Source organism: Camelus dromedarius, chromosome 17 (genome assembly GCF_036321535.1).
Source record: "Camelus dromedarius isolate mCamDro1 chromosome 17, mCamDro1.pat, whole genome shotgun sequence".
NCBI lineage: Eukaryota > Metazoa > Chordata > Mammalia > Artiodactyla > Camelidae > Camelus > Camelus dromedarius.
In genome coordinates, this window is record NC_087452.1 from 43,048,771 (window position 1) to 43,076,081 (window position 27,311).

Genomic DNA, 27,311 nt, shown 5'->3' on the forward strand with positions numbered 1-27,311 from the left:
CTGGCACGTGCACCAGGCAGACTGATCCAGATTTAACCGCGACCCAGCACTGCCTCCTGAAAGCACGCGTGTGCACATACCAGGGACTGCCACAGCGGTCTCGGGGAGGAGTCTTCCTGGCTTTTTCTGTGACTTGATTATTACTAATGATGAAGTTTCAGGTTAATTCTGGACGCTCCATCTAACTAGTGGTGATGAGGCTCTGAATAATGTATGAGGAGAAAAGTAAAGGATCTAAAAGGAAATTCGAAAATGCTAAGAGTAGTTTTGAGACTACATGGCTGACAGGTCTGACCTGGAAGTCACAGCCCCAGTGCAAACTATGCCAGGCGTTTGTGGACTTCGGCATATGATTTGATGCTACAGCCCGACTTTGACGCTAGTGCAGTCGATCACAACAGCAATGACAGTAAATACAATAAAACTTCCTGCCTCTAGATGTTGACGGTCATGCGCAGTTGACTCAGCCCATGTCCAGGCTGAGGGGCTGGATGGTGAGGAAGACTTTGGACTAAGAAGGCAGCTCCTCACTCTGGCTGGAGGGCTGAGCTAGCGCTGGCCTGGGCGTCTGTGTTGGTGGCGGGGACGGATGCCCACAGACTGATGTGCCTCAATAAAATCCAAAAAATGACCTCATTTTGGCTTTTGGAAGATGGCCATTCACCCGATTGGCAGTATCATCTCCTTCTATGGGCTGAGAAAAAGCAGCAGCTTCAACAGAACAAGGAGAAGACAATGTAAATGATTTGATGCCATAGGTTAAAAGAAGGAAGGAAGGAAAAGTAAATTTGGCTTAAACTCCGAACACTTGCAAAGGAGGCAGACCTCCTTGGAGGGCACAGCAGTCACCAGGCAGCCTTGTTTAGTAACCAGCCTTTCTGTCTGGCATCTAACCAGCTTTGACCAGCTTATAAGCATCAGGTCACCTAGAGTTGGGTAAAGCAGTATGAATTACTGAAATTCTTAATAAAAAATGGATATCAGCGATGGTGATAAAAGCCACAGGATTAGAAGTGCTCACATATTTAAAAAGTTAATATTTGAGAACTTTACCACTTGGAGTGCTAAGAGTTCAAGTGTTTTGGGTTTCCTTTTTCCAGGGACTTAATGATAATAGTGACAAATATTTAAACAGTACATCTGTGTGACAAGCATTGGGTTAATCGCTCTATATGAATTATCTAATCTACTTTTCACAGCAACCTCATTTGGCAGATGAGAGCTGACCCTCAGAGACGTTAAGTAAATTTCCCAAGTGCAAATTAGCACGCGGTGGAGTCTGAGTTCACACCCAACAAAGCAACTTCACTGACCACACTCCAAGCCTGCAGGTCAGATGGTTACCCTAAAGTCATTCCAGCAAGAACCAGGTGGGACCAAGTTCTAGGAGACACTGCACAGAAATTCAATTCTCCTCACAGTAGGATGCTCAGGAACTGAAGCTGGACCCTGAGGGGCAGCTTGTGGGAGGTGCTGAGAGAAGACATCAGAGCAGGTGGGTAAGAGCTGCAGGTGAACACTCAAGACAGAAACAGTAAAAAGGAAAGGGGGAAAATGGGAGGAAAAGACTGGAAAAGAGATCATAAGGGAAAGCAAGATGGGAAGTGACTTCTTTAGACCTCAATGTCCTCGTTTGTAGTAAGCCACAGACTAAACGATGATGGCCTTAAAGTTCCCCTCAGCCTAACTACACTCTAGGAAGTTTCTTCTGACAATAGGCCCTGCAACCTTCCTTTTCTTACAACATTTCTTTCCCTTTAAGATGCAAATCCTCTCTTGGCCACTTACTAGTTGTAGTACCTACGAAGGTCTTTCTTCTTTCTTTCTTTTTCTTAAATGGCAGTACTGGGGATGGAACCCAGGACCTCAGGCGTGGTAAGCATGTGCTCTACCACTGAGCTGTACCCACCCCTCACCCCAAAGGAAGATCTTTTCTAAAGGACTTGGGAGCCATCCCTTAGAAGTATAATCATTAAAAACGTTAGCACCCTTATCTGCCAGTCTCTGTGGGAGCCTGCCTTCCTGTCAGCAGGCTGTCTGGTCTCCCACTTCTGACTGCAGCAGTCTTGACCTCTGTTGGATTATGGGTAAAGTCTTCTTGCCTGTTTAACTGGTCAGATGCAATTTTTCTTATATAAGGACCCTAAGCCAGAAGTATTTTTTTTTCCTGAATTCAAGAAAATGTTTCCAGATCCAGGGGTCAGAGTTCAGTAGCATAACCTAAAGCTTCTGAAATGACAAGGAGGGCGAATATCCTGGATGCGCTAGTGTAGTGGTGACAACGAACACTAGAAAAGGAGGCTGTGGAAAGAGGAGGAGTCGTGCACTGGCCCCAGAAACCCTCTGGGGTGTGGACCAGGAAGGTGACCCTTGCACCCAGAAAACAAGATGCCAAGCGGCCGGGTAACACTGTTAAAACCAAACAGAAGGCTGTCTTGTTTCTCCAGAGCAGTGGTTTCTCAAGCGTGGTTTGTGGACAAGCAACTTGAACTTTACCAAATCCTTCCTGGGGTCCTGAGGCAAAGCTGAGAAGCACTGCTCTGGACATCGAGAGGGAGGGACACGAGCGAAACAACACGGTGTGGCCAGGGTGGAAACAGATGTCCTAGTCTTATTTCTCAACCAGGGGGTCACTGGCGAGAAACAGCCGAGGCTGCACTGTGGACACCACTGAAGTCCTCTTCCCCGTGCGGCTGTGATGACACCGTCGACCCACAGGCCTGCGCTGGCGCTCTGATGGGTGGCCGCTGCCGTGCTTGGTGCAGGGGGCGCACTGAGGGAAGGACAGCCCGGATCTCGGGAGGATGTGCTCGTCCACTCCGACTTTAGTAACACTTTACCCAAAATGTAGGAAAACATGTTTCCCACTTGGAAAAAGTCTCCTTATTATCTGTTTGAAACTACAACCTATGTACTTGGGGGTGGAGAAGAGTAACTTAAATGTCACAGCTCCAGACTCAGTTTCTAAAAGGTCATGCAAAGTTTGCAGCTCCACCGTGAACAGTGCGGTGAAACCGGGAAACGTGTGCTGTTCTGAAGCTCTGTGACAGCAAGACTGACAGCTCTGCTTCACAAAACCATCTTGGAAACTGGAATTTTGTTTGACACCCTATCTGGAGCTTCTTTTTTTTTTTTTTCCTTTCCACTCCTGTACCTTGACAAGCTTTCAAATAGAGACACTTAGATTAAAAGAAAAAAAATGTCTGAACCACTTACAATTTCTCATCATGCTTCAAAGAACGTGGCATTTTCGCATTCTCGAAGCATTTTAAATGTTTCCAGAGAGCTTTGCTTTGGAAATGATTGGGGGTTGGTGCATGGAAAGTGAGGATTAATTTAAAAATCTTAAGAGCTCTTTTGGTGTGCTGGAATTTTTAAGTGCACCATTTAAGGTACTCGGTTTCTGCGTTTGAAGGAGATTTAAAACTATTTAACCTTTCTTAGTTTACAAGAGCTCAAGTGCACCACAGTGGAGTTTCTTGACTTCAGTTGCTGCAATAGTGGGATATAAGAGCAATTAATTAGACCGAGAAATCAAGAATTCACCAGCTGGTGAATAAAAATGACAGAAGGATATGTGAGCCCACCTGAATCTTTCTAAGCAGAATATATATACACACACACACGATTATGTATGTATATATACACACATACGTTATATATATATGTATATACATATGTGGTGGCTGTGACTAAATGCTATTAATTTTCTGCCTATGTAGGAAAACACAAGATAATTTCTTAGGAAGCACTTGTCAACAACATAATTATGTTAAGGCATCAGCATAATGAGCTGAGATCTCACAGAGTCTCCCCCAGCGCTGGTGGGAAGCCTGGTTGGGGAGGTATTCATGATGGAGGGCAGCCCCTGTTCACCACTGGGTGGTGGTGTCCTTTCTTCATTCCCCGCAGGGCCCTGGCCTCCCAGTCCTTGCATACCCAGGCCATGAACACACCGAACGCACCAGCAGTGTATCCTGACGCCCAGGGCACAACACTGGATCACAACTCTCTACCCCAACCCAGGCAGAGAGTCAGGGCCTCCAAACCTCTGAGGCAAAGCCAAACCCAAGCCAGAAGGGAGTACATGCTAACGTCAGGAACTTAAGTTTGCGGAGGGCTACTGAACTGTCATCTGTCAACTTCCTGGGATTTTCTCATATTTTAATTCGTGGCCACTTGAAAATACCTTGAAAATAATGGTGAGGGGCTCCTGGGAGACAAGTGCTCATGCTGGCAGGCTTGGGCGGGGGGGTTGTGCGGGTTCACAGGGGCCTCACCGTGCTGACACTTCTGTCAGCGTCAAGTTGTTCCAAGTTAATGGTTCTCCTAGATCTCTCATCCTCATGCATTTCCCAAAGCCTGGCCATGCAAACCTAACTACCTACGTCAAAAGATCACTATTCATTCAGAAGAAAACAGGGGGGAAAAAAAAGATGCATGCGCCTAGCTGCTTAGAAAAATTGAAAGCATTCTGAAGCTCACTTTCCTTATCTGCAAAGCAGGGACAAAAACATCAAATAGAAATTACAAAAATAAGCAAGAACTAGTGTTTACTGCGGGCTTGTAACTTGCAGGCGTAATTCGAATTGCTTTGTGTATATTAACTCTGAGCCTTTGGGATAACCTTGAAGCATAGGTCCCTTTTCTCAGATGAGGAAACAAACAGGTTAAGTAACTTGCCCTGGATCATACTAAGCGCACGCTGCGGGTGGAGCACAAGCTTGGCGGGAGAACACAGGCTTGGTGTGCCTGAGGTCCTGGGTTCAATCCCCAGTGCCTCTGTTACGGAGGAAAAAAGAAGTGTACTAAAGCAAGAACTGAAACTATTAATATCATAATTATCTCACAACGTGGTTTAAAGGAATAAATCATCATAGTAAATTGAAAAAAAAAAACAGCTAACCTTTGTTAAATAGTTGCCTTGTGCAGGTGCCTTGGTAACTATTTTTATATAAATGATCACATTTAAACTTTAAATAGTCTGCCAAGTCTGCATTCTATTACCACCTACATTTTATAGGTAAGGATGCTAAAGATTTGAGAGGTGCATGACTAGACCTGGCACACAGCTAGCGGGGGCCCATATTGCTACTTAAATTGCACGTTCTGACTTGGTAGCTTTTCCCCGTAAGTCACATCATTGTCTTTAGTTAACTGGAAGTCAGAGAGAGAGGTGCCTCTACAGCTTGGGTAGAATCCTGAAACGATCACAGGACACATAAACCCACTCAGTACTAACTACCTGCTTTGGACAGCTTCCCGGTGCTCCTGGTGCTGGACGTACTGTCACCTCTGGTTAGCACCGTGATGCCCCCAAAGCTCGCCGTCTTGGTCATGGCAGGCTTGAGATTGCGGTTGGAGCTGTCGGAGTCTGTGCTGCTCCAGGCCCTCTGGTGGTCGGACCACTTGAGTTCATTCTCCGAGCTGCTCTGCCGACTCCCAGACGTCCTCCCTGAGCCGTCTCTGTTGCCCCTGGAGCACAGCCGCCAGAAAGACGCACAGGACAGTGTTAGATTCCGTGAGCAGAGTGGACAGAGAGCGGGACCTTTCTTGTAAGAGTCGTCTACACCAGACTCTCCTTGTCAACCCTCTCTCTGACACCTGCCGTCTCGCAGACAGTGCCACAGACACCTCATGGATGTACAGACAGGGAACACATCACGTGACACTCAGGTTACAAACAGGAAAACCAAACCTAGAAATGTCACACGACCCCTCTGCCAGTGAAGGACAAACAAGAAAAATACAAAACAGAATTGCTACCTTCTCTTGTGGAAAGGAGAGAGGGGGATAAGTTCTCCTGACCCACATCAACAATGAGTCAATGTGTAAAAGTAATTATGATGTTGGATGATCCTAGAAGCAACTCCCAGGGAAGGAGAGTTTTGTTTTTCCCTTGAGCTTGTTAAGTAAGCGGACCATGGGGAAATGCACACAGTTCCAAAGAAGCCATTTGCTAACTTAGTTTCTAACTTGATGAGATCTAGATCTGAATTCATTCAGGCCTTGGCAGAGAGCACAGAAATTATAAATCCCTCTGTTAACCTATGGTGCGAATTTTGCCCGGTGACTTTAACCTTCAGGGGCAGAGGAAAGAGCCCTTTCATCACTCTCACATAGAGAAACTCGTGATAGCAACAACGGCGTGGACACTACACTGACACGAAACTTTCCAAGGAGGTCAACGGAAGTCACAAAAGAGCTCCATGGGTGAAACGACACATTTTTTCAAAATGCAAATAGAAAAGGAACTGATTGGAAGAGGTCCAATAGCCAGAAGTGAATTTTGAAGACTCCAGAGTACATCTAAGCCATGTGCAAAATTGCATGTATTTTAGAGAGAAAGTGGATGAAATCTGCATTTTCATTGGTTTCCAACTGTTTAAAGAGTAACTTCGCTAAATATTTTCAAAGCCTTTTCTGCCGCTGGAAATAATGGATCATCAAACCATTCGAAGATTCTCATGGGTTATAAACAACTAAAGGGGACAAAAATCATGGGCAATAGATCTAAGCCCTAATTTTGTATCATTGTGCAATGGGAAACAAATCTTGATCCAACCCTCACAGATGTGAACAGTAGATTTACTAACATTTATATTCTTCTAAAGACAGCTGTGGGTTGTTGGGAGCTAGAAATAAGTGGATCTGACTGGAACACTCACTAACCAAACTGTACAGAAAGTAAACAGAAAATTTCAGGTTTTGCTTCAGCTTTACTTACTGAGCTTTTCTTTTCTTCTCTTCCCTGAAAACTTAAGAAGGGTAATGGATTCAAGAGATAATAAAAATGAAATAGCTAGTCTGTGATAAAAACTCTATAAAGTGAGGGGAGAGAAGGCAACAGAAAACTCACAAGAGGCACTCGGTACCTGGCTATCCTCCCTCACGGTTTTCTTACAAACATTCTCTCCGTGTTCAGCACCTCAGGGATGGTGGCCCATAGAAACAAGGACCATTTAGAGAAAGACCATTTTGTGAGTAGCAAGTATCAGACACTCAGCAATGGCCAGGTGACTTAAACTCCTGTGAAATTCAAGCACCCAGAGGAAGTCGGGTGGAGAAAAACCAGCCTTTTCAAGGGCTTGGTGCTCTATTCCTGACTGTTTCCCTTTCAATCTTCAAATTCAACTTCATTCTTTTCTCACATAATTCTGATTCACTTGACCCACCCTTGACAAAGCCTGACTAAATCATTATTTAGCAATTGTGAATGTGCCAGGGATGTGACAATAATCTCCCCTGTAGCTCATTTAGAATATTATAGGAAAAGACTTGAGGTGGGCCTTAGCTTCAGCACAAGGTACGTCCGGAAGGAATGCCCCACATGATGGTGATCATCACTAATTGTGCTTCACACACTCTCTCCTCATCAACTCTGCACCTCCACAGGCGGAACTCAGACCTCCTCTAAGTGCCAGTGTGGCCCAACCTCTCTGCAAAGGAGATGTCCACCACTGTTCCTAGGTGCATTTTAGTGCGCGGTAGTTTGCGCTCTTCATCTTGGTAGAGCTGTTTCCTAAACCCTGGGGAGTTCCTCCAGACTCCTGCCACATCTTCCGGCCAACACGGCAACCTAAGATTTCCTCAGCTTCTTCTGCCTCTACTCCACTGGCTCAAATCATCATTCCAAGTCAAGATCTGTGCATTTAACAAAAATGGAATTTAAGTTGTTGCTGTAGAGAGTCAGCATTAATGAGATTCAAAATAATGCATCTAATTCTAATTTATGACCCTCAGATATTTATCCAAAAAAGTATCTTTTATGACTCTCTCTACTGATCATTCATCTTAACATTGGCAAGGTAAGGTTCAGAACTGAATTTTATACCATTTTGGGTGTAGAATCACAGGCATCATAGAAAAATACAGAAAAATAAGTGCCTTCCCACCCCTCTTCAGCCCAGTCCTGGTCCCCTTCCACTGGAAACTGGGAAGACACTGATCAGCACGACAGTGATACTGAGATATCTGGTCGTCAGGAGGAGTCAGCCCTCTTGTATGTAATTTGACTCGAGTCATAATAAAGCACATATTCTAAGTTCTGTTTCTGTGCTAATTAACGTAACTGATAACTTTTATTTTCCTTCCTGTCTGAATATGGTATCTTTTTAAACCAAGTTAGGCATGATGTACACTTTGAATTGCTTTTATCAGTGTGCGGATGGCTTCGAGCTAAGTTATATGCCTGAGTGTCTGTGCTTGGTGATCTTGGTGGGTTACAGCGTCCATATTTGGGATGGCTGACCTGAGTAGATAGTCTCTGGCTAGGGACGAGATTTGGGGCTATGTAAAACTAACTGGCCGCTAGGGGTCAAGAACCCGTATTTTTTCCACATTGGTCTAAACAAACCAGGTCATGATGTCTGAGCGCAGGAGAACTAGTGAAGTCCAAGCCTTCTGAGTTTTCCAGGGGGTAAAATGCAAGGTTTCATACTTGAAAATTACCTGTCTAGTGATACAGGAGGAAGGTATCAGATGTGTGGTGCAACCCAGGAAAGTAAAGGACATTTCAAAAAACAGATCCTGTTTTTTGTTTTTGCCAAAGTGTAGGAAGAAGAAATTACTCTAACTTTTCCAATGATGAGGGTCCAAAGTCTAGATTTATAGCAGAAAGATATGCTCTGAGCACAGAATCCATTTACTTTTGGGGGTATTTTCTTTCTTCTAAGCAATCAAGAAGTTTGTTTTGCCTTTCCTACACATGAACCCTAATATTCATAAAAGCAGTAGCATATTAAAAACATGGTATTTAGGTATTGAATATATATAATGCATATGTATATGAATATACATATAATACATACATATAGCACTGTGTATCCTTGGCCCTATAATGGAGGCTAGAGATACATTTAATAAAGTAACATGAGAACAGGTATAGTCCCTCTGCTTTCATGGCACTCGCTAGCCTCGTATAAAATTTTATATATTTTATTATATACAATAGTATAAAATTACATATATATTTTCTATGTATATGTGTGTATGTATATATATATAAAATCTATTCCCTACCTGCCACACAGGTCCTGATTTAAGTAGTTCATTATAATTGAAAACAATCCCCTATTTTTCTTTAGAAATAAAATCTGTGCTTGAAAAAAATATTGTTGGAAATATTATGATGGATAGTAGTGGCTAAAAATCAACTGCTCAAATAGAGTTATCATTGATTTATTTTCCAGGACTCGGAATGTGTATGCAACTGCAACCTGTCAGAGAAACTTTAACTCAGTGTAATGCAGCAAAGTGGATTCGGGAATGTGAGATCAGCGTGCTGCCAAAGTTAGCCCGGGTGGGGGAAAGAAAAAAAAGAGGAAGAACTCTAAAGGCCTGGATACAAAGCAGTGGTTCCCCAGCCCCGAATCTCACATGATTCAATATGGCTTTAACACTAGCTCTGTAACAAGCTTTACAGAGATAACCAAACATATTTCATTTCATGAACAGAGATATTTTACACTAATACACTTATAGTTAACATTGATTCTCCCACATAATCTGAAAACACAGTTTTAAGAAATTAAACCATACCAACCGAAAGAGCTGTCTTTTCTTATAGGTCTCATTGCATATGTTACTGTCTTCCAAGAGCCTACTGGAAATGAAAAACATGGTTTTTATGATGTAAAATCTAAGGGTACTAAATGCCTTATGTTAAAAGCACGTGTAATCCACTATAGCACACCTGTCTTGTAAATCACCCCTACACACTAGGGTTTATTTGCATGATGTTGAATTTTGCCCTAGTAAATGAATGGCAGCCTACCTTAGGATTTTATTTTTCCCTACCCTAAGATTAAGGCACTGATGTTAGATAAGGGAGAAGGGAGGGAAGAAAGAATAGAGGGAATGGAAGACAAGAGGAGAATAAAAGAAACTGATATAGATATAATAGTTAATCCATTAAATATATTATTTGCAATTTTTTCCCTTGGGTCACATTACAGTTATTTTCTATTTTGGGGGCATAGTGAAATACGGCATCTAAAGGCAAGTATCTAAGAAATATATTCATTTTTGTATGGGATCTACTCGATTAGATTTTTGCTTTTGGGGACCATTCAGATTCATTCATATATGCAATGCATATTTGTGACCAATTACTGTGTTGATGAATATAACCCAATTTGAATATTAGGGACACTTAAGTGCATTAGCCGTCTTTTTTAATAAAAAACACAAGTGAATGAATAAGATTAAAGAGTAAGTAGGGAAAATGGATAGAAGAATAGGGAATGAGGCATCCTACAAAACGGAATTCTAAACGCTCAATCTTTTCGGTAAGGATACAGAATTTTCGAATGCTTCAGAATCATCCCTAAGATGTTAATGCTCAGAGATTCTTTAACTGTAAGGAACATCTGTCTAAATCTCTACGGATTTTTGATGGTGCTTTTGACGCCTTATAAAGACTTGTTCAATACTTTCATCCTTTCTTCTATGAGAGGTTATTCAGCTGAAGATTTCTAACTGCGAATATGAATGACAGCATTTTTAAAAACCAATCATCTCTAATGCCCAGTGTAAATTTTCTGTAGGTATTGGAATTTAATAAAATAGCCTCCATTTTAATAAATTTTATATTGATAACAGAACACCCATTAAGCCAACACCTGAAATGAAATTAACCACCACTTTTTAAATGGAGACCATATTTCCAATCCAAGTTGCCCGTTGTGATGCATCTTAACTGTGATCAGTACAGCTAATGTGGAATTCCTTAATTCCCCTTGAAAATCTGCAGTTAAATCAATGGAGCATTTTAATATCTGTATCTGTTTAGAATGAATTTTTTTAAAAAGGTACACATTAAGTTTGAAAAGTTCTGCTCTTTTACTCAAGACTTTGTATAAATATTTTAACCCATTCGTTTTACAACCAGCACCTCCCCTGCTAACACCCATCCAGATACACTGGTAAATCTAGATCGGCTTAGATAAGTTTTCCAAGTTAGCCTTTTATGAAGACTGATAAGACTATTCAGAATGAGAAATTTAAAACAGTATTATTCAAACAATTACTTGCACAGCTACACATAATTACGGGGCACAGGAAGTGGCCAATAACACCAAATACACAAGTAACTTTAAGCAGCCAAATCAGTAAAGCCAATGAAACTGCAATTTCCTGTGTGGTCTCAACATTTATACTTTTTAACGTCAGGGGAAGGTAACAGGATTACACCTTTGGAAGGCAGAAGTTGAGACTTCAAATAAGGAAAATGTTGAAATTTATGTTCGGAAGTAACTGAGAGAGATTTTTTTGACCAAAATAAGTAGCTTTTAGACATGCTAAATAACATATATGTGTGCATATATATGTGCGTACGCATAGATATATGTATTTATTTATACATATATTCAAGCACACACTTATATATGAGAGAGATATATATCTATGGATATACAGGACACACATGACAGATTTTGTTCCTCTAAAGACATGAAAAAGCAAATTTCATTTTACCTGTTTTCCACAAAAAGGCTTTCCTGGGAGCAAACTGACTGAAAAATAAAAAAAAAAAAGGCATTGTATCAGATGTTCTGGATACGCTGAGGGAGCCCAGATTCTTGCCTGACTGTAAAGCTACTTTTCCCCTAAGAGGAAAAAAAATTAAGAAACTAGGTATCACTTTTAGAAAACGTGGAAACGAAAAAGGAAAGAACAGGTTAGAAGTGTAAACCACTCTCACGCAGCGCTCCTCCATCTTAGTATCTCCAGTTTTCAAACAGATTTAGCTCGTTCAGCATCAAGGTCAATGTGAATAAAACTGCTGGAGACACCTGTGCACCTGGGAGCCTGAGCTAGCGGTTTCCTCCGGGGCTGTGGAGATGCAGCCGCCAGCAAGAGCCAAGAGGGACAAGTTCGCATCAAGGCAGGGCGTGCAGACTTGGCACGATCCACCTGAGGATGGGAGAGCCATAGAGCTACATTCCTGAAATGATTACCTGGCAATGATAAGCGCTCACTGAGTAAACAGATTGCCTGCCAGACTCTCAACATTAAAGAGAAGGCATCAATCAATATGGGGGGGGGGGGCAGGGCGCAGAAAACAAGTGAGAACAAAATGAAATTCACGGGGAAGGAATGTGAGGCTCCAAGCTAATATATCTTAGTTTCCACACACAGAGAAAACACAGTGACTTTCTTCTTAGCTTCTGCTCCCTAGCATTCACTTCTTATCTACCTTGTGTTTAATATACAACGTAGGGGAGATGAAATTCCATAGTCATTACATGCTGGGGAAAGGCAGATCACATTAAGTTTTAATAAACGGAAAAACAGAAGTCTAAACAAAATAGGGTGCAATGGTCCTGAAATACAATGACTGTGTTTAGGAATTAACATAAAACTATTTTCAAAGTACTAAGATTTTAAAGGTAAACACAGACACCGTATTATACGTGTAGGTTTTCTAAATGATCAACAAGTCATCTGCTAAAGGGACAGAGGCTTAACAGGCAGGTCCATTTTAAGATAAACTAAAACTAAAGAAATAATAATGACCTTTCAAAATGGAATTTTTGAATTAAAAACGCTGCTAATGTAACCACTGCTAGGGGAGGCCAGCAGGATATTGGTGTCTTTCTCCATTTTACAGGAGGAATCATTTCCTTCCATTAAGCCGAAGGGCTAGATCTGGGCATGCCATTTCTCTCAGTGTTCTGAGCATTTTAGTTAGGGCATCTCTAGAACCACCTGTTTTAACCTCTGTGCATTTAACATGCGTCCTGAAGATCAAGTGTGCAAAAATTTTCATTTAGCAGAAGTCCAAAAGAGTCAATTAAGAAAAAAAGGTTTTTCAGAAAAAATCTTTTTTTTTTGATGCTTAATGAAGGGAAACAAATACAAACGATGTGTCGCTGATGTTCCTATGAGGATCTCTTTAAAGAAAGCTCAATATTCTACTGTCTGTATTTTCTTTAGTTTCATTTCCCTACCACTTACAGCCAAGTCATGGTATGTGAAAAGGGGAAAAAGGGAGAAGGAGGGAAACTAAACAAAAACAACACCTTCTTTCAAATCTCTGTCAATAAAGAAATACCAAGACAATTTTTTACAATTAAAAAAAGAAAGAAAGACAGGGAGATTGTGTCAGATGTCCACTATGAATGTAATACTTTGCTGCTTCTCAGCTCCTGGGGTTGGGAAAGAGGTCAGTTACATTTAGGATATTCTGGTTGGTATTGAAAGACTGAGACTCAGCTATTTCTTTGAAAGACTTGATTAAAGACAGGCTGACCTCTTCAGACTTGTTAATCCAGTAGCATTTGGGGGAAAAGTTAAGCAGCCCAAACACTTGAATTAAAAAATAAGTCACCTGCAAGTCAAAGATGATTTCCCCCAAATCCATCTCAAGAGCATCTTTCTGATTTGGGGGGAAAAGTCCTAAAAATCATTTCATCATCCATCCACCAAATTTTCATAAATAAGACAGAGACAGGGGCTATGATTCAGTGACTGATGAAAATGTATATATATTTTTAAAAATAGTATTAATAACTTACACATCTTAATAGCAGAGAAGGATAAAACTGTCAGAGTAATTAAGCCTAGCATTCCGAGCTGTCATTTATATGCATTCTGAGATACAAAGGGCTCTTTTTTTAAAGGAGAAAAACGTTTTTGCCTAATAGGTTACAGAAATCTCTTTCACATGCCACCCCCAATCCAGATGGCACTGCATACCCTCATCCCATCGGCTCTCCCTGAGGAAGAATCCCAGCACATGCAAAGATGATGTCCTTCCTGAATTCCTATTTATACATAAATATCCTTCGGAAATTACCCTCCAGGCAAAACATGGCTTTCTCAAATATATTGCTTTATCAACTTAACGTTCCTAAAGCGAGCAACACTGCATAGAATTAATTATAAAAATAAGTTGAAATTCTTGCCAAAGAAAATAAGTTATATTTCAAATATTTTTGATTACAAAAGTGCATTTATTTATTGAGAACTAAACTGTTGTGTGCTCTGAATTACAACACTTTAGTTCTCAAATAATAAATACACTGGTCTTATTTCAAGATACCAAAGTTCTCAAACTATATTTGAAAAAAATTTTCTAGAAAAATCCCCAAGTAATCTGAATATTCTGACTGTGCAACCATATACAAAAGCACACACACACACACACAAACACACACCCCTTAGACACCAAGATACATTTGTAAGATAATCAAGAACACTTCTAATTTTAAAATAAATTGGGGTTATGCTAAAGGGTAAATACCAAGACATATTCTATAAATCTCCATTGTAACTTAAAGCAGAAAAAAAATCCTACTTAAATATATTGATATTTGAACCTGTTTGAACTACTCCACTGCTTAATAATTGGCAAAGGAAGCTGGTTTTATTACCTAAGTTTTTAAATTATGAAGATGCTAAATTAAAGACCAGTTAAGAAAATGATTAGACATATGTAACAGTTTCCTTATGCTGGATTCTTTGCATTTGTTTTATAATTGAGTTAATATACTTTAATTACTGTATTGGGTACCTCAGTAGTTTGGGTGGTAGTTATGATCCTTTGGGATCTGGGATTGCATAGATGAAGGTTCCCTAAAGTGTCCTGTCTTTGTTACTGTATGTGTTCGAGAAAGCTCATATTCCTGTTCCGTCCTGGATTCGATTTAGCAGAGGATTGAGGAATACCCTATTAATCCAGGGTGGCCCCCGGTGACCCTGGCTTCTTGGTGTGCACACCGTGTGGTACCTCCCATAGGCACCCGGGCTGGTCTGTGTGTCCAACAGAATAGAGCAGAAGGGAAGGTACGTCACTTCCAAGATCAGGTTATAAATGACTATGACTTCATCTGGGACCTTTCTTTCTCTCTCTGGCCACTTGCTCTGGGGGAAGCTAGTTGCCATATTTGAAGGCTTGACAGCCTATAGAGGGGCCCACATCACTGAGGGGGAACTGAGGTCTCTGGCTCAGCCGGCAGGGAGACGTGAGTGAGTTGGGAAGCAGAGAACCACTAGACCCGGCCTTCAGAGGGCTGCAGCCCCCGCGGGAAGCGCGAATGTAACCTCACGGAAGGCCTTGAGTCAGAATCACTCAGCTAAGCCACTCCCAGATTCTGGACTCACAGAAACTGTGAGATGAGACGTTTTCTGTTTGCTTTTTGTTTTAAGCTGCCAAATTTGGGGATAATGTGTCATGCAGCAATTCATAGCTAAAGCAGGGAACTCCAGTGGAGTGACTGCACGGTCTCTACCAGAACTCTCACACCAGGAAGACAGACACGGGGCACTTCATCTTTCCTCTAGGAAAGAGGCTCTGAGTCATTTAAGCACCACGAAAACTTCTAAGAAAACAATAAACACTAGAAGCCCTGTTCTTAGAAAAATGTACGTATGCTCATGAACATTGTGTTTTGCAGATGAGATCATGGATTTTATTTAATCTCTGAAGCCCTGTATGAGTGTACTCTAGGTATGGAACTCCAATTTTAAAAAAAACCACTGCCCTAGGGGATCAGGTGAAAAGTAGAGTCAGAAACAGCCCGGATTCCCCCTGAGTTAGTAAGGCCAGATGTGCTGGCCACCAGAGAGCCTATGATAGGAGCTCACACCTCTCCTCCCACAGGGACAAGCGGCCACAGCATTGGAGAGAAGGCTGCCCAGTGACTTCAAGGAAGAAAAAGGCTGTGACAATAGCTGTGCATTTAAACACTCTTCACAATGAAGTCTGCTTTTAGTGGTTAAAAAAAAAAAGTTAATATAGCATGTGGCCATGAAGGCTTCCAACAGGAACCCTTGCCTCTAAAATTTACCCTGGAACCTGGGTCCCTTGCTATTAATCTCCTTAATAGGGATGTAAGGAAATGCAGTGTGTGAAGGGAGTCGTGCTGACTGCCCCCCTTTGATGACTTCCCCCTGAACGTGAGAACGTGGAAGTGAAGCACCACAGGGAATGTGCCACCCACACCGCAGGCAGGCAGCGGTGATGGCACTTGCTGTCACCTGGCTATGTGACACAGCTTTGGAAAGAAAAAAAAAAAGCATGATGTTGTTTGTACATTATGTGGGTGATTAGTATTCCTTTATTGATGTAACTACTCAGTCGTAAATTGTATGATTTGCCAGAACCAGACTAAGAGGGAACGTGTGTGTGTGTGTGTGTGAGAGAGAGAGAGAGAGAGAGAAAGAGAGAGAAAGAGAGAATAAAAAATACAGTAGCCTTCAGAAAAACTTCTCTTTTTGAAGGTCATCAGACAGGACCATGCTATCTCCAGTCCATGGTAGGCACCCTAACCTATCACAACTAGAATAGATCCTCTCATTACTCCATTCTTGTATCCAGCAAACACAATGAAAGGTCTACCATGTGTCAGGCTGTCCTTTGCACTGTCAATAATTCTGATCATAATAAAAGGGTGTTCTAGAATCTTCTAGAATTGGACTTGGACTTCATCCAACTATGGCTACTCCAACCTCCCTCTCTCACACTCTCATTTCCCAGCTCTGGGCCAGATTATGCAATTCAAAATTCTGTTTTAATGTATCCAAGAAAGGCAGAGTGTCTAGAGGAGATAACAGAAACCTGTCAATACACAGTGTTGCTTCCTCTGCAGGTTCACAGTCCAAGATCCTGCACCAGCGGGAGGCTCAGGGAAACTGGCCTGGGCTGAAACCCTCAGGACAGCAGTCCCCTCCACTCTGAGCATGGACGTCTAGGTCTCTGGGCAGGCTTTGTAACAGCCTCCAGGAGCAAATTACCCCAGGAGGTCAGATACCCCACCTCACTTAGCGAAGCCAGAGGTGTAGGCCACAGAAAGGCCACACAAAGGAGCTGCTGACTGTACTTCTGTGGAGGAAAGAAATCACAGCGTTTTAGGAGGCTACCAAATGATTTCGTGGAATGGAAAACCTCTGACAATTGCTCTCCCTTTTCATTTTACTGCATTAAAATCAAGTTAGTTTTGTTTTTTTTCACCTTTTATTTTTTATTTAATTTAATTGCATTTAAATTTGGTCACAATGAGTAAAGGATTGAAAAAAAAAAATCACAACCCCATTTTCTTGTTTGGGATTTGAACAAAGAGATTGTTTTGTGATGATTCCCTTGACAGCTGTTCACGGAACTGATTCGATCTGAAATTGGAGTGGTGGGAGATGAAGAGTATTATTTAACTTTGGTAATAAAATGCCCATACTTGCTAAGAATGCAGAAAATTCTGTGCATGTCCACGTGGTCAACAGATTCCTCTCTTTTTTCCTGTAATTCTTTCCTCTACACAATGTTGGTATGAAAAAGACAACTATGTGCTATCTGCTGGCTAATATGAATGTGAAGGAATTTCTTCAAATCTGACAACCTCTCTGTGTACTTACAGTCTACTTTACTGACCAAAATTACATCTCTTGTTTCCACACAGGTCATATCCTAGGAACACATGCAAACCTCTGGACACATTTCCATCACTTCCCTGAACCAGGTCCTCTTCCAGACACACCTCGAGTTTTGCCGCCGTTCGATTTGTTCCCTGGCTCCAGCTCCCTCGGTCCCTGCCAGCTGCCTGTCTGGGGAACGAAGCTGCCTGACTGCTGATGGAAGGACCGCACTCAAGAGGCAATTAAAACAACTACTCACATCGTGTGCAAATATTCTCTCCCTCACTCTCTGATATTCCTCTTCTCTCTCTTCAATTGATTTACTTCGTCTGTCATCTCTAAATGGATGCATTCTGTTTTGCTGAACAGAAAAAAGAAATCAGGAGGGTTATCCAAGTTGAGCTGTTAGAAATCTGCAGTTTAAGCAACTGTCAGCTGAAAATAATAAATGTTCACTTAAACAAATGGAGCCTGAAGAGTCTTACTCCCTTGGGTCCCCCAGAAAGCCGTGGCAGGGAGTGTGGGTGGCGTGTGTGCGTGCCACGCAATGGCAGGAGATGTTTGCTGCCCCTGGTCGCTCCCTTGTTGGATTCAAGTAGCTACTGGTGTTTCTGGAACATAAGCTCTTGGGTGTGCTCGGTGTTCAGCCAGTTCCTCTATGTACTGGTTCATGAGTGATGGGCTCTGTCTCCTTAGCAAACCTGTGTGATTTTGATGCCTCAGAAGGAGGCTGGAATGTTGGCGAGAAAGGAGGAAGTGGCTAGCTTAAGGTGGCTAAGAGAAGAAATGGCTCTTAGAACTTGTGGGCTGGAGAAACAGCAAGGGGGTAAAGAAAGCAGCAGGCAGACAGGAAGAGGTAGGCACTACTTCTCCAACCTGATTTGTGTTCTTATTCACTCAGCGACATTTTGTGAGTTACATCTGGGATAGAAAGTGGAAACTAAATTCAAAAAGCCTATCTGTTGATTAGGGTCGATATCAAGCAGTCTAAAGTCAAAATTCAAAGAACCCAGCATGAGGACATCCTCAGCCTTCCCTTGGAACCACTTCCTGCATCTCAACTGTCCTCCCTTCTCATTCTTGCCGCTTCTCCCCAAATGTTCTGCACTAACCACGTTCATCCATCCATCTATCCATCCAACCAACAAACACCCACAAAGTACACGACACAGGCACATGTTTCAGAGTCAACTCAAGCCACAGTGTGGTTCCGTGGTGGTGGCGGTGGTGGTGGCGGTGGGAGGAAACGAGATACAAATGATGAACTTTTTTTTTTTTTTAGGTGCGTCAGAGATGTGCACACTGGCTCATGGTGACTCATGGAGAGTAATTAAAATAATAACTTGAGTGAGATGCATATTGTCTTACCTTTAAGAATTCTAAAGCAAAGTCATTTTCAAAAAAAAAAAACTATTTTGATTGTCAGAGACACAAAGTGTCAAGGTAATGCATTTATATGACTTTCTACTGCTCTCCTCATCGTTTAAAATGTATTTTCTTTCTCCAGGTACTTGGTTGTCTTCTTAATCACCCTGAAACCCACCCCCTCCACCCAGAGAAGGAATCTGGTAGAGGGTCTCTCTAGCCTGGTCGAGGCCCCGTGAATAAGGCTACTCCAGAACAACAGGATGTTTTGTCACAAGCAAGACACACGTGAGGAAGGAGTTCTGTTCCCGTTCATGCAAAAGAAGCAGACTGCAGACACGGACAATAGAACACATGGGGAGGAGAAACGGTGGGGGACTAAAATATGAACTCGATTCTTTTTCGTGAAGACTTATTTTAGGAGAGTTGCAAAATCCACCTGTCCTCACCATAACAACGTTTGTTCTTTACAGCTACATCAGTTGCTCATCGGTCCGTATTGAAAATCCAGCTCAGTGTGTGCACAACTGAAGGACAAGGCTGTAGGGAGTGGAACGACTGCCGTAGTTACACAGACATCTGGAAATGCGACTGACAAAGCTCTTCCCCATCAGCTCGGAGCCGGCGGCATCCCAGCCCCCGCCCCCACACATGCAACAGAAACTGTGCCAAGCACCACCCATGCAGCCCCACACAGAGCCATTGCTGAAGCGAGACCAGGACATGGCTTTTTGCTGCCCATCGAATGCCAGGGGGGAAGGGGGGGCGGGAGGCGGCGGGGCACAATCGTATCAGAGGCAGGGGAGACTTGGGAGAGCCAGAAGGGACAACAGAAGAACAACAAGGACATCGGTCAGCCCACCTTCAAAAACAATGCCATCCACTCTCAAACTTGAGAACCAACCTGAGTGTCTTCTTTATCAATACTAGAGTTATCTCGCTTCAAGATAAACCGCTTCTGGGATTCTTCACCTTTTTCATCTTTTAAATGTTCACAAAACCTTTGCTCTGGTCTGCCAGCAAAGTAAAACATATCAATAAAAAAAGGTTTTCCCCCGGCAGAAAGTTATTTCTTAGCGTTGCTTTTTTTTTTTTTTCCACCCACAGTGGTATTCAACTCAGGAAAAAAATGTTGATGTGTGGTTTTGATACTAGAATTGCTGGCAATAAATATATAGGCAGGTCACATGGCATCATTTTACAGTATTGTTAGAATACCTTTGATTCCTTTGAATTCGGAGTCTTGTTTGCTGCAATGCTGTTCACCATGGCTGAAGTTAAAACCAAATTTTAAAAGCCTGAAAATACATCGTGTATGGATATTTTCCATAGTTATTTTGACCTCCATCACTCCTGAACTGAATCAAGTTCCCACCCGTATTCTCAAACAAATATATAGGTTTTGAACTTGAGATTATCACGCTAATTCACCACTGTCTGCAAACCAGGAGAACAATTCCTACTGTAGCCTCCCTTTCAGGGGCCTTCTGATCCTATAGTGAGAGAGGACCATCTATGAGTTATTTCTGTCTTTCTCTGACGACAAATGCTCTGGAATCTGGCTCCAGTTGACTCTGACATCCTCAACCATGTCCTGTAAATCAGGTTGGTAATTGGGGAAACTGGAGATATTTAGTTTAAACAACTTAAAGTCTGATTAGCATGGGGAAAATGCTCCAAGCAGTTACACACTATTGATTAGTGAATTGATTTCTTTTTAGGCCCTCTTAATCATTTTGTATTATTACAGGAAAGGGCTCTGCTTCCCTGGTGATGTCTTGCCATCGTCCCTGCGCACCAAAGACCTCAATGAATGACTGGGGCTTGGGTTCATCCCAGAGGAAGGGCTAAAATGTCCAGCCCCGTTTAGAAGCTGTTGTAATTTACGGCACTCATTAAAGTGCCTCTCACATCTGAGGCATTAAGTCTGAAGCCCAGTGGGTCTTCTGTCCCTCCTGGGTTCGTTCAGGATGCATTCAGCTGTTGGCAAGCCGCATCACAGTCTCTGTTGTTCAATATGGGTGACCAGTAATTAAGGGAATCACATCGTTTCCCTACAGCTCCAAGACAAGCAAACGGCACGTTGAAAACAAAGGTATTAAAGTGCATAATTCAAATCTTGATGAGAGCATTCCTTCCTTAAATACATGTTCGTAAGTTATAGTAATATTGGTGAGCAGACAAAACCAGAAAATTGAATACCAGCAATAGCGTCCAGAATTGTGTATAATTTTTGCAAAATGACATTCTTCTCTTATTCAATCCCTGGGACAGAACGCTGACACAGTAGAAGCAAATATTTTTTGCCTCTTCTACATTAAGTGACCATTCCTCAGTGACTCTGTACCCCAGTTTACAGACTGGCCCACTAGCCAAGGCTTCAGACAGCCTATGCACATCCTTGCAGAGAAGTGATTCCGTCTGTCTCTGCTGACATCATTCACAGTGGCTGGAGGGCCTCACACCTCAGGATCAAGAACAAAACCCTGCATCATATCATCTCCAACAGCAACACAAAAGTTTTCCACCCAAATTAAAAGGCAATGAAACAGTCCGGAAGTGCGGATGTGACAGTTTAAAGTCAGAACATGAAGGGAACACAGTAAACTTGCACTCTACAGGGAAGAGGCTATTTACAGTAGAGACAGTAAACCTATTTTGGTGTATCTGCATCACAGGGTACTTCAGTTACTTACGACACTATAAAGTCTTACAAGATTAGCATGAATGGGTATCGGTCACTGTGAATGGTAACAATTCTCTAGAAAATTCTTTAAAGTTTCCCAACATTTTCAACCACTTAGATTGTTGTTATATTATTTCTTAATGTAGCAAATGAAATTAGGATATTAACTTAAATACATAACGCTGATTGTATCAGTGCTAATTCAGCCACTCCTAACATTCCCAAGCTCTGTAAGTCTGATAAACTCCAGTGAATGAAATGCTTTGCTTACTGCTATATTTAAAGATATATTTCTTGTATTTGTTGCTAAACATCTGTCAATGTTCCTGTAGAAATGAAACGGTCTGAGAATGTGAACTTTCTGATTCAACAGCATAAAAGAAATTTGCTTCAGACTAGTCTTCTTTAAGCAGAAAACATTTAGAGTGAGATTTCAGCAACTAACCAGACACAGAATGCAAGTTCCATGTGGGTAGGGACCTTGCTTTTTAAAAAAACTATTTAACATTTCTTTAAAATTTTTTTTTATTTTTCAATTTTTTAAAAATTGAAGTATTAGTCAATTTACAGTGTGTTAGTTTCTGGCGTGCAGCATAGTGACTCATTTATACATACACACATATTTCTTTTCATATTTTTTTCATTATAGGGCAGTATAAGGTATTGAATATAGTTCTCTGTGCTGTACTATAGGTCCTTGCTGTCTTGCCTTTTAAATACTGAATCCTTAGTGTCTAGAACCTTGCCTGGTATGCGGGTGATGAATAAGTGAGTCAATGTATAAATTAATGAAAATTTAGCACAGCTGTATATAAATCACTATAATTCAGCGACAGATCAAAGAGCCACTGAGTAACATATGCAATCATAAATGTTTAAATCATAGAACAGGAGAGACTGGTGAGCAAGAGCTTAAATTCAAATTTAGAACATCAGGAACATCTTTAAAAGTCTGGCTTATGTTTTGTTTCAAGTCGACCAGAAATAATCATGTTATCAAAGAAAAGTTTTTAATATTGGAGGGTCTCTTGGGAAAAGAGGTAGACATCAGAATTCTAGCTTTTCTAGTTTTGGAACTTCTCAGTTTAACATGTCATTATAGTTATGAGGGAGCTGTTCAACCATTATTTTTGAAATTTCACTTGTGTTTCTTCATAGTGCTGGCTTATTTGCACTTCATAGCAGGACATACTCAGGAAAAATACATCCTTCACATAAGCAAGAGTAGTCAAAGGAGCTTGTTCTAATCAATAATGTAAACATTATTTAGAGCAACAATATTTGTAACTCTGATATAAGTTATACAAAGTGCATCTTTTTTCTACAATTGCTTTTCAAATATCTTGCTTAAATTTGTTTTCAAACAATAGAAACTCATAGTCCAAATTACTTATCCCTTCCCTTTCCAAAAGTGTTTTGAAAGATTATTATAAAGTAACCATCTGAGTTCTGCATAAAAGGAATTAAATAAACCTAGTAAGATTTTTTCCAGGTTGATTTTATAGAGGCTTACCTAGAGGGAAGAGGTAATCTGCAGTTTAAACTCATGCAAACTACAGTTTACAACTGAGGTACTGCATGTGATCATGCTAAAAATTACCAGTAATAGCTTTTAAAAATCCTTTTTACCACTAATTTAACCTCATAGCAATATTATTTCTTAGGTATAAAATGAATAAGGCGGAAGTAATACATTACAGACCTCTGTTTAAAATGGTAATGAATTACTTTTAATGTATCAATATGAGGATGCAACTCTAAGAAAAATTCCTCAGTGCTGCAAAAAGTCACAGTATTTATTAGATTAATGATAACTGGAGTCTGCCACGCATCTCAAGGCCATACATCATCCATGCCTAAATCTCTTTTTCTTTCCCGGAGGATTTGAGTCCACGAGTTATTATTTCTAGTTTGCTTTTTACATTACCAAAAAGCAGAGAAAATGAATTTAATGTGTCTTCCTGATTAAAAAAAAATAGTTTTCCCTTCTTAAGGTTAAAAATAGTTTTCCCACAACTCGCAGCAGGCATCTACGGTGACACCCACTGCTCTTGTGTGCTGAGCGGCGCTGGCGTCTCCACCCTGGCTTGGGATCCCCAGTCAAACCTCCCCAAAGTGGGAACTCACTCCTCATTGTTCCTTATTAGACACAGCTCGTGCAGTGAGAGGCAGGCTGGCTGCGCGAAATACTGCGTAAGACCACCAGACGCTGTCTTCGAGTCAACCGATTCCAATGTTAGACTTATTTTTCACCTGACACTTAAAATAGATGTGCACTCTTCATTATCTTTTAAAAATCCTTCCGATCTAGAAGTCTTTTCAGTGGTTTACTCTCACTGCCATTTTCTTGAAAACCAAATGTAAAGCTTTTCTTCCAAATATTTCAGCTTAATCCCTGCCCACTCCTCCCCTCACATACACACAAATGAATAATTCGATTCTACCAAATGTGGAGGAGCACAAGGGAAGTCTTTGAATTTCACATTAAATAACTGAAAGGCGGTCATCAATATGTGTAAGTATCTTAACAAAGACAGGTCACTGTGCACAACAGGATGAAATGTTCTGATGTGTAAGACGGCCACCAAAAATATTTTAATAGTCAAAAGAATTAGTGGCAGCACTCCCTTAACACTTGGAAATATTCGATTAAAATATTTACAAGTGGTATTTATTTTAAAAACAAAGTCCTATGTTCTTACATATTTCCCAATTGCCACTCTCATCTTGTCATTTTATACTATTTTATTCTCTTAAATGAAACTACACCTTACAAATCCAGTATACGTGGTGCTAAGTATCCAGCTTCCTTTATTAGCATCGTTCAAACTCATGTTCACAACTGTCTAAACCTTTGACAAATTCACTGTATTCTTCTCCGTTCCTGTTGTAAAGCATGTATTGAAACAGAGACACTCAGACTAACATAGGAAACACCTTGACCCTCCTTTCACATAAAGTTATTCACAAACAACAACAAAATTGAGTAGAATACTCAAAGACAACAAAGGCCAGGAAAGCATCTTCTCTTAAACTACTACCACTGCTATGTGCTTAACAATGACAATCTGCCTGTAAAGCGATTCCATTTCTAAGACTGAATCCGAAGAGAACAGCGAGAAATGAACCCACAGTTCCATTGTTCAAGACGGCAAAACAAAGGAAGTCCATGACGTGCTGGGTAAGTAACTTCACCATATGTAATATGCAGCCAGAGAGCCATACGCGTCAGGAGGCTCTACTGAGCGTAATAAGACAGGCATATTTCTGCAGGTCTGCCTATATACTGAGAATTTCTACAAATGAAAAAATTAAAAAAAAAAAAAAGAGGGCCTGACTATCAGCACACTCTTCCTTCTTTGAGCTCTCCATCCTTTCACTTCAATATTCCAGAAAAATTAAAAGATAGTAGCACTGGTGTATCCAATAACTTGAAGCTCCACTCCCCTCAAAATACAGTGCTTTTAGCACATAACCCTGTAACTTTGCATGAAGACGATGTGAACCAGCACACGAAATTTAACACAGCTGTGGTCTTAATAATTAGACTAAGTTTTAAACAATTCACACATCAGTGCTGATAAGCAAGCATAATAAAAGCCTGTCCTTTCAAAACATGCATTACTGTGTCTCTCCAGCTCTGCAGCTTACTAACCCTGTGACTTTATGCAATTTACTTAACATCCCTAAGGGAGGGGTATTCTTTGTTTTAGTGTAAGCAATGGAAGGTAACAAAACTCACCTTTAAGTGCTTGGGAAGATTAAATGAGATACAAGCTAATGCAAGTAAAGTTTCAAGCCCACCAGTAAAACAGTCAGTAAATGTAATAAGCTACTATTACCAATCTTCATATGTTTCTGAGTAGCCAAAATCTAAAGGTAGACCAGTGAATATTGAACCAACACTGACATTAGTGTTAACCTTAATTAGGATTGAACCAATCTGTACTATAATATTCAAATAATGGTTGGATTCATGAGTTCCAAATGAGGCAATTTTACCAATTTTATTAAAGTACTGTTCTTTTTGGAAACTGCTGAATATGATTGTTATTTCCTGGCATGAAAGGAGTTTTGCCTACATAACATTGTGCATAAAAGGATTCCATTCAAGCTTATATGTAAATATAATATTTTACTTGCTGAGAAGGTCCACAGTGATCAGTGCACCTTAAATGATAGAGAATTGCCAAATATTTTTTGTATATGTAAAAAAATGCTTTTTTTTTTTCATTTTCCTGGTGTGATGGCAAGAGAGCAGGAGGGAGAGATCGGGCAGTTGGGGGCCATGCTCCCTTGGGAACGTTGTGGAACCCAGGAAGGCTGAGAGATGGGAAGTAGAGAAGTCGTGGGATAAGATGTGTTAGGTAGATAGCCACTTTTCTTGGTAGATTCCAATTTACTGCTTGAAGATTTGTGCCAGTAATTATAATCTAGCATTTAAGTTTGGAAACCAAACACCCTCAACCAATGAACCCCAACTTCTTTCTACTCTCCACCCCACTTCTGTCTTCCCTAACGCCCTGGTAACATGCTCATGGCCTCTCCACTACCAGAAGCCTTAAGATTAGCAAGACACAGGAATGACACCAAGAAGATCAGCTGTTCACTGCGTACAACCAGACTCTGGCCTTCGAGTCCACCTACAATGTTCCCCAAGGTCCAAATGCTGAAGCAACTGCCCATCCTAAAGATGGATCGAGAAGTAACAAATGGGAGGCTGCAGAAACTGGGTCCAGCTCTGCTGCTGACAGGAGGGGCTGTGGGTGGAGAGAACCAAGCCCCTGTAATCTGGCCCCTCCAAAACTACTGTGCACCCAGGAAAATACTATATGTAGTTGGACATGGAGAGTGAACCTTTCTCTAAACTCTCTCAGACTGTGTAATACAGATGCTGTCTCTACACACTTACACACTCAGGCTTGTACTTACACAGGATGTGTTTACACACACACGCACAGAGTCCTGATCAGAATTTCCCTGGCTCCTCCAATGAACTATGGGCAGAAGATGGAACGCTCCACATCCCACACTTCTTTTGTTGAATGGATGGTACCGAACGCCTGGGAGACACTTTGCACTAGACACCATGTAAGAACGTGGAACTGGGTTTTATCTTGCTTCTAAGTATGTCAGGCCAAGTTTTAATCCACTGTGTTCTGTGGTTCTGGAGTTTCACATCATAGTTCTAGCATCCATCTCAGTGGTAACATTAACTGAGTGCTCTACTTACTTTTTAAAAAATAATTTAAAGCAAATTAGGATTTTTTTTTTTTTTAAAACAACAAAACAAAAAACAGTGAGTACCCATGAAGGAATAGTACTTGGTTACCTTCTTGTTCTTATCATCATTTCAGAGTATTGATTCTATTAACATTAGTTCTTATTTCCCAAACCTCAGTCATGGCTGAGTGATGGGAGCAGCAGACTTCAGCCTGGATCTTCTGTGAATTGACTAGATAAGGTTAGGACATGAGTCTCAGTTTTCTCTTCTGTATAAAATAGTCTGTCTAGCTTCATCTACCTAGAATGTTGTGAGCTAAATAAGTAAGTAAGTAAGTAAATAAATAAGTAAATAAATAAATAAATAAATATTTTGAAAGTGCTAATTACTGTATGGAAAAGCTCTTTTTAAAAACAAAAGTATATTAAGGATATTAATGTAATAAAAGCTGTATGTATGGTTCATTTCCAGAACTAAACAGTATGTTATACGTTCAACACTCAAAGGCCCATAAATAATTTCAAGTTGTGAAAGGAGCATGAAACACTTATTTTCTCTCCTCACAATCTATGTCTGTCTTACCTACAGAATCTTATGTTCTTGGAGGTATTTAAGAATAATAACATGAAAAAATGTATTTGAGAAAAATGATACGGAGTCTGGCCAAGGTTAATAAATAAGTCT

General features: G+C 40.9%; 1 protein-coding gene across 18 annotated transcripts in view; it reads right to left on the reverse strand.

Annotated features, from left to right (window-relative positions):
* Positions 1-27,311, reverse strand: part of ARPP21 (cAMP regulated phosphoprotein 21) — a 151,266-nt gene that overhangs the window by 62,908 nt on the left and 61,047 nt on the right. For 6 of the 18 annotated variants that reach the window (XM_031469884.2, XM_031469881.2, XM_031469883.2 and 3 more), the window contains exons 10-14: positions 19,622-19,730; positions 17,612-17,713; positions 11,476-11,513; positions 9,545-9,604; positions 5,243-5,475 (exon numbers count right to left, since the gene is read on the reverse strand). In XM_031469884.2, the coding sequence (XP_031325744.2) occupies positions 5,243-5,475; positions 9,545-9,604; positions 11,476-11,513; positions 17,612-17,713; positions 19,622-19,730 (542 nt within the window). The remainder of the gene's footprint in view (positions 1-5,242; positions 5,476-9,544; positions 9,605-11,475; positions 11,514-17,611; positions 17,714-19,621; positions 19,731-27,311) is intronic. The other 12 variants (XM_064496752.1, XM_031469889.2, XM_031469888.2 and 9 more) reach the window with 12 other exon arrangements.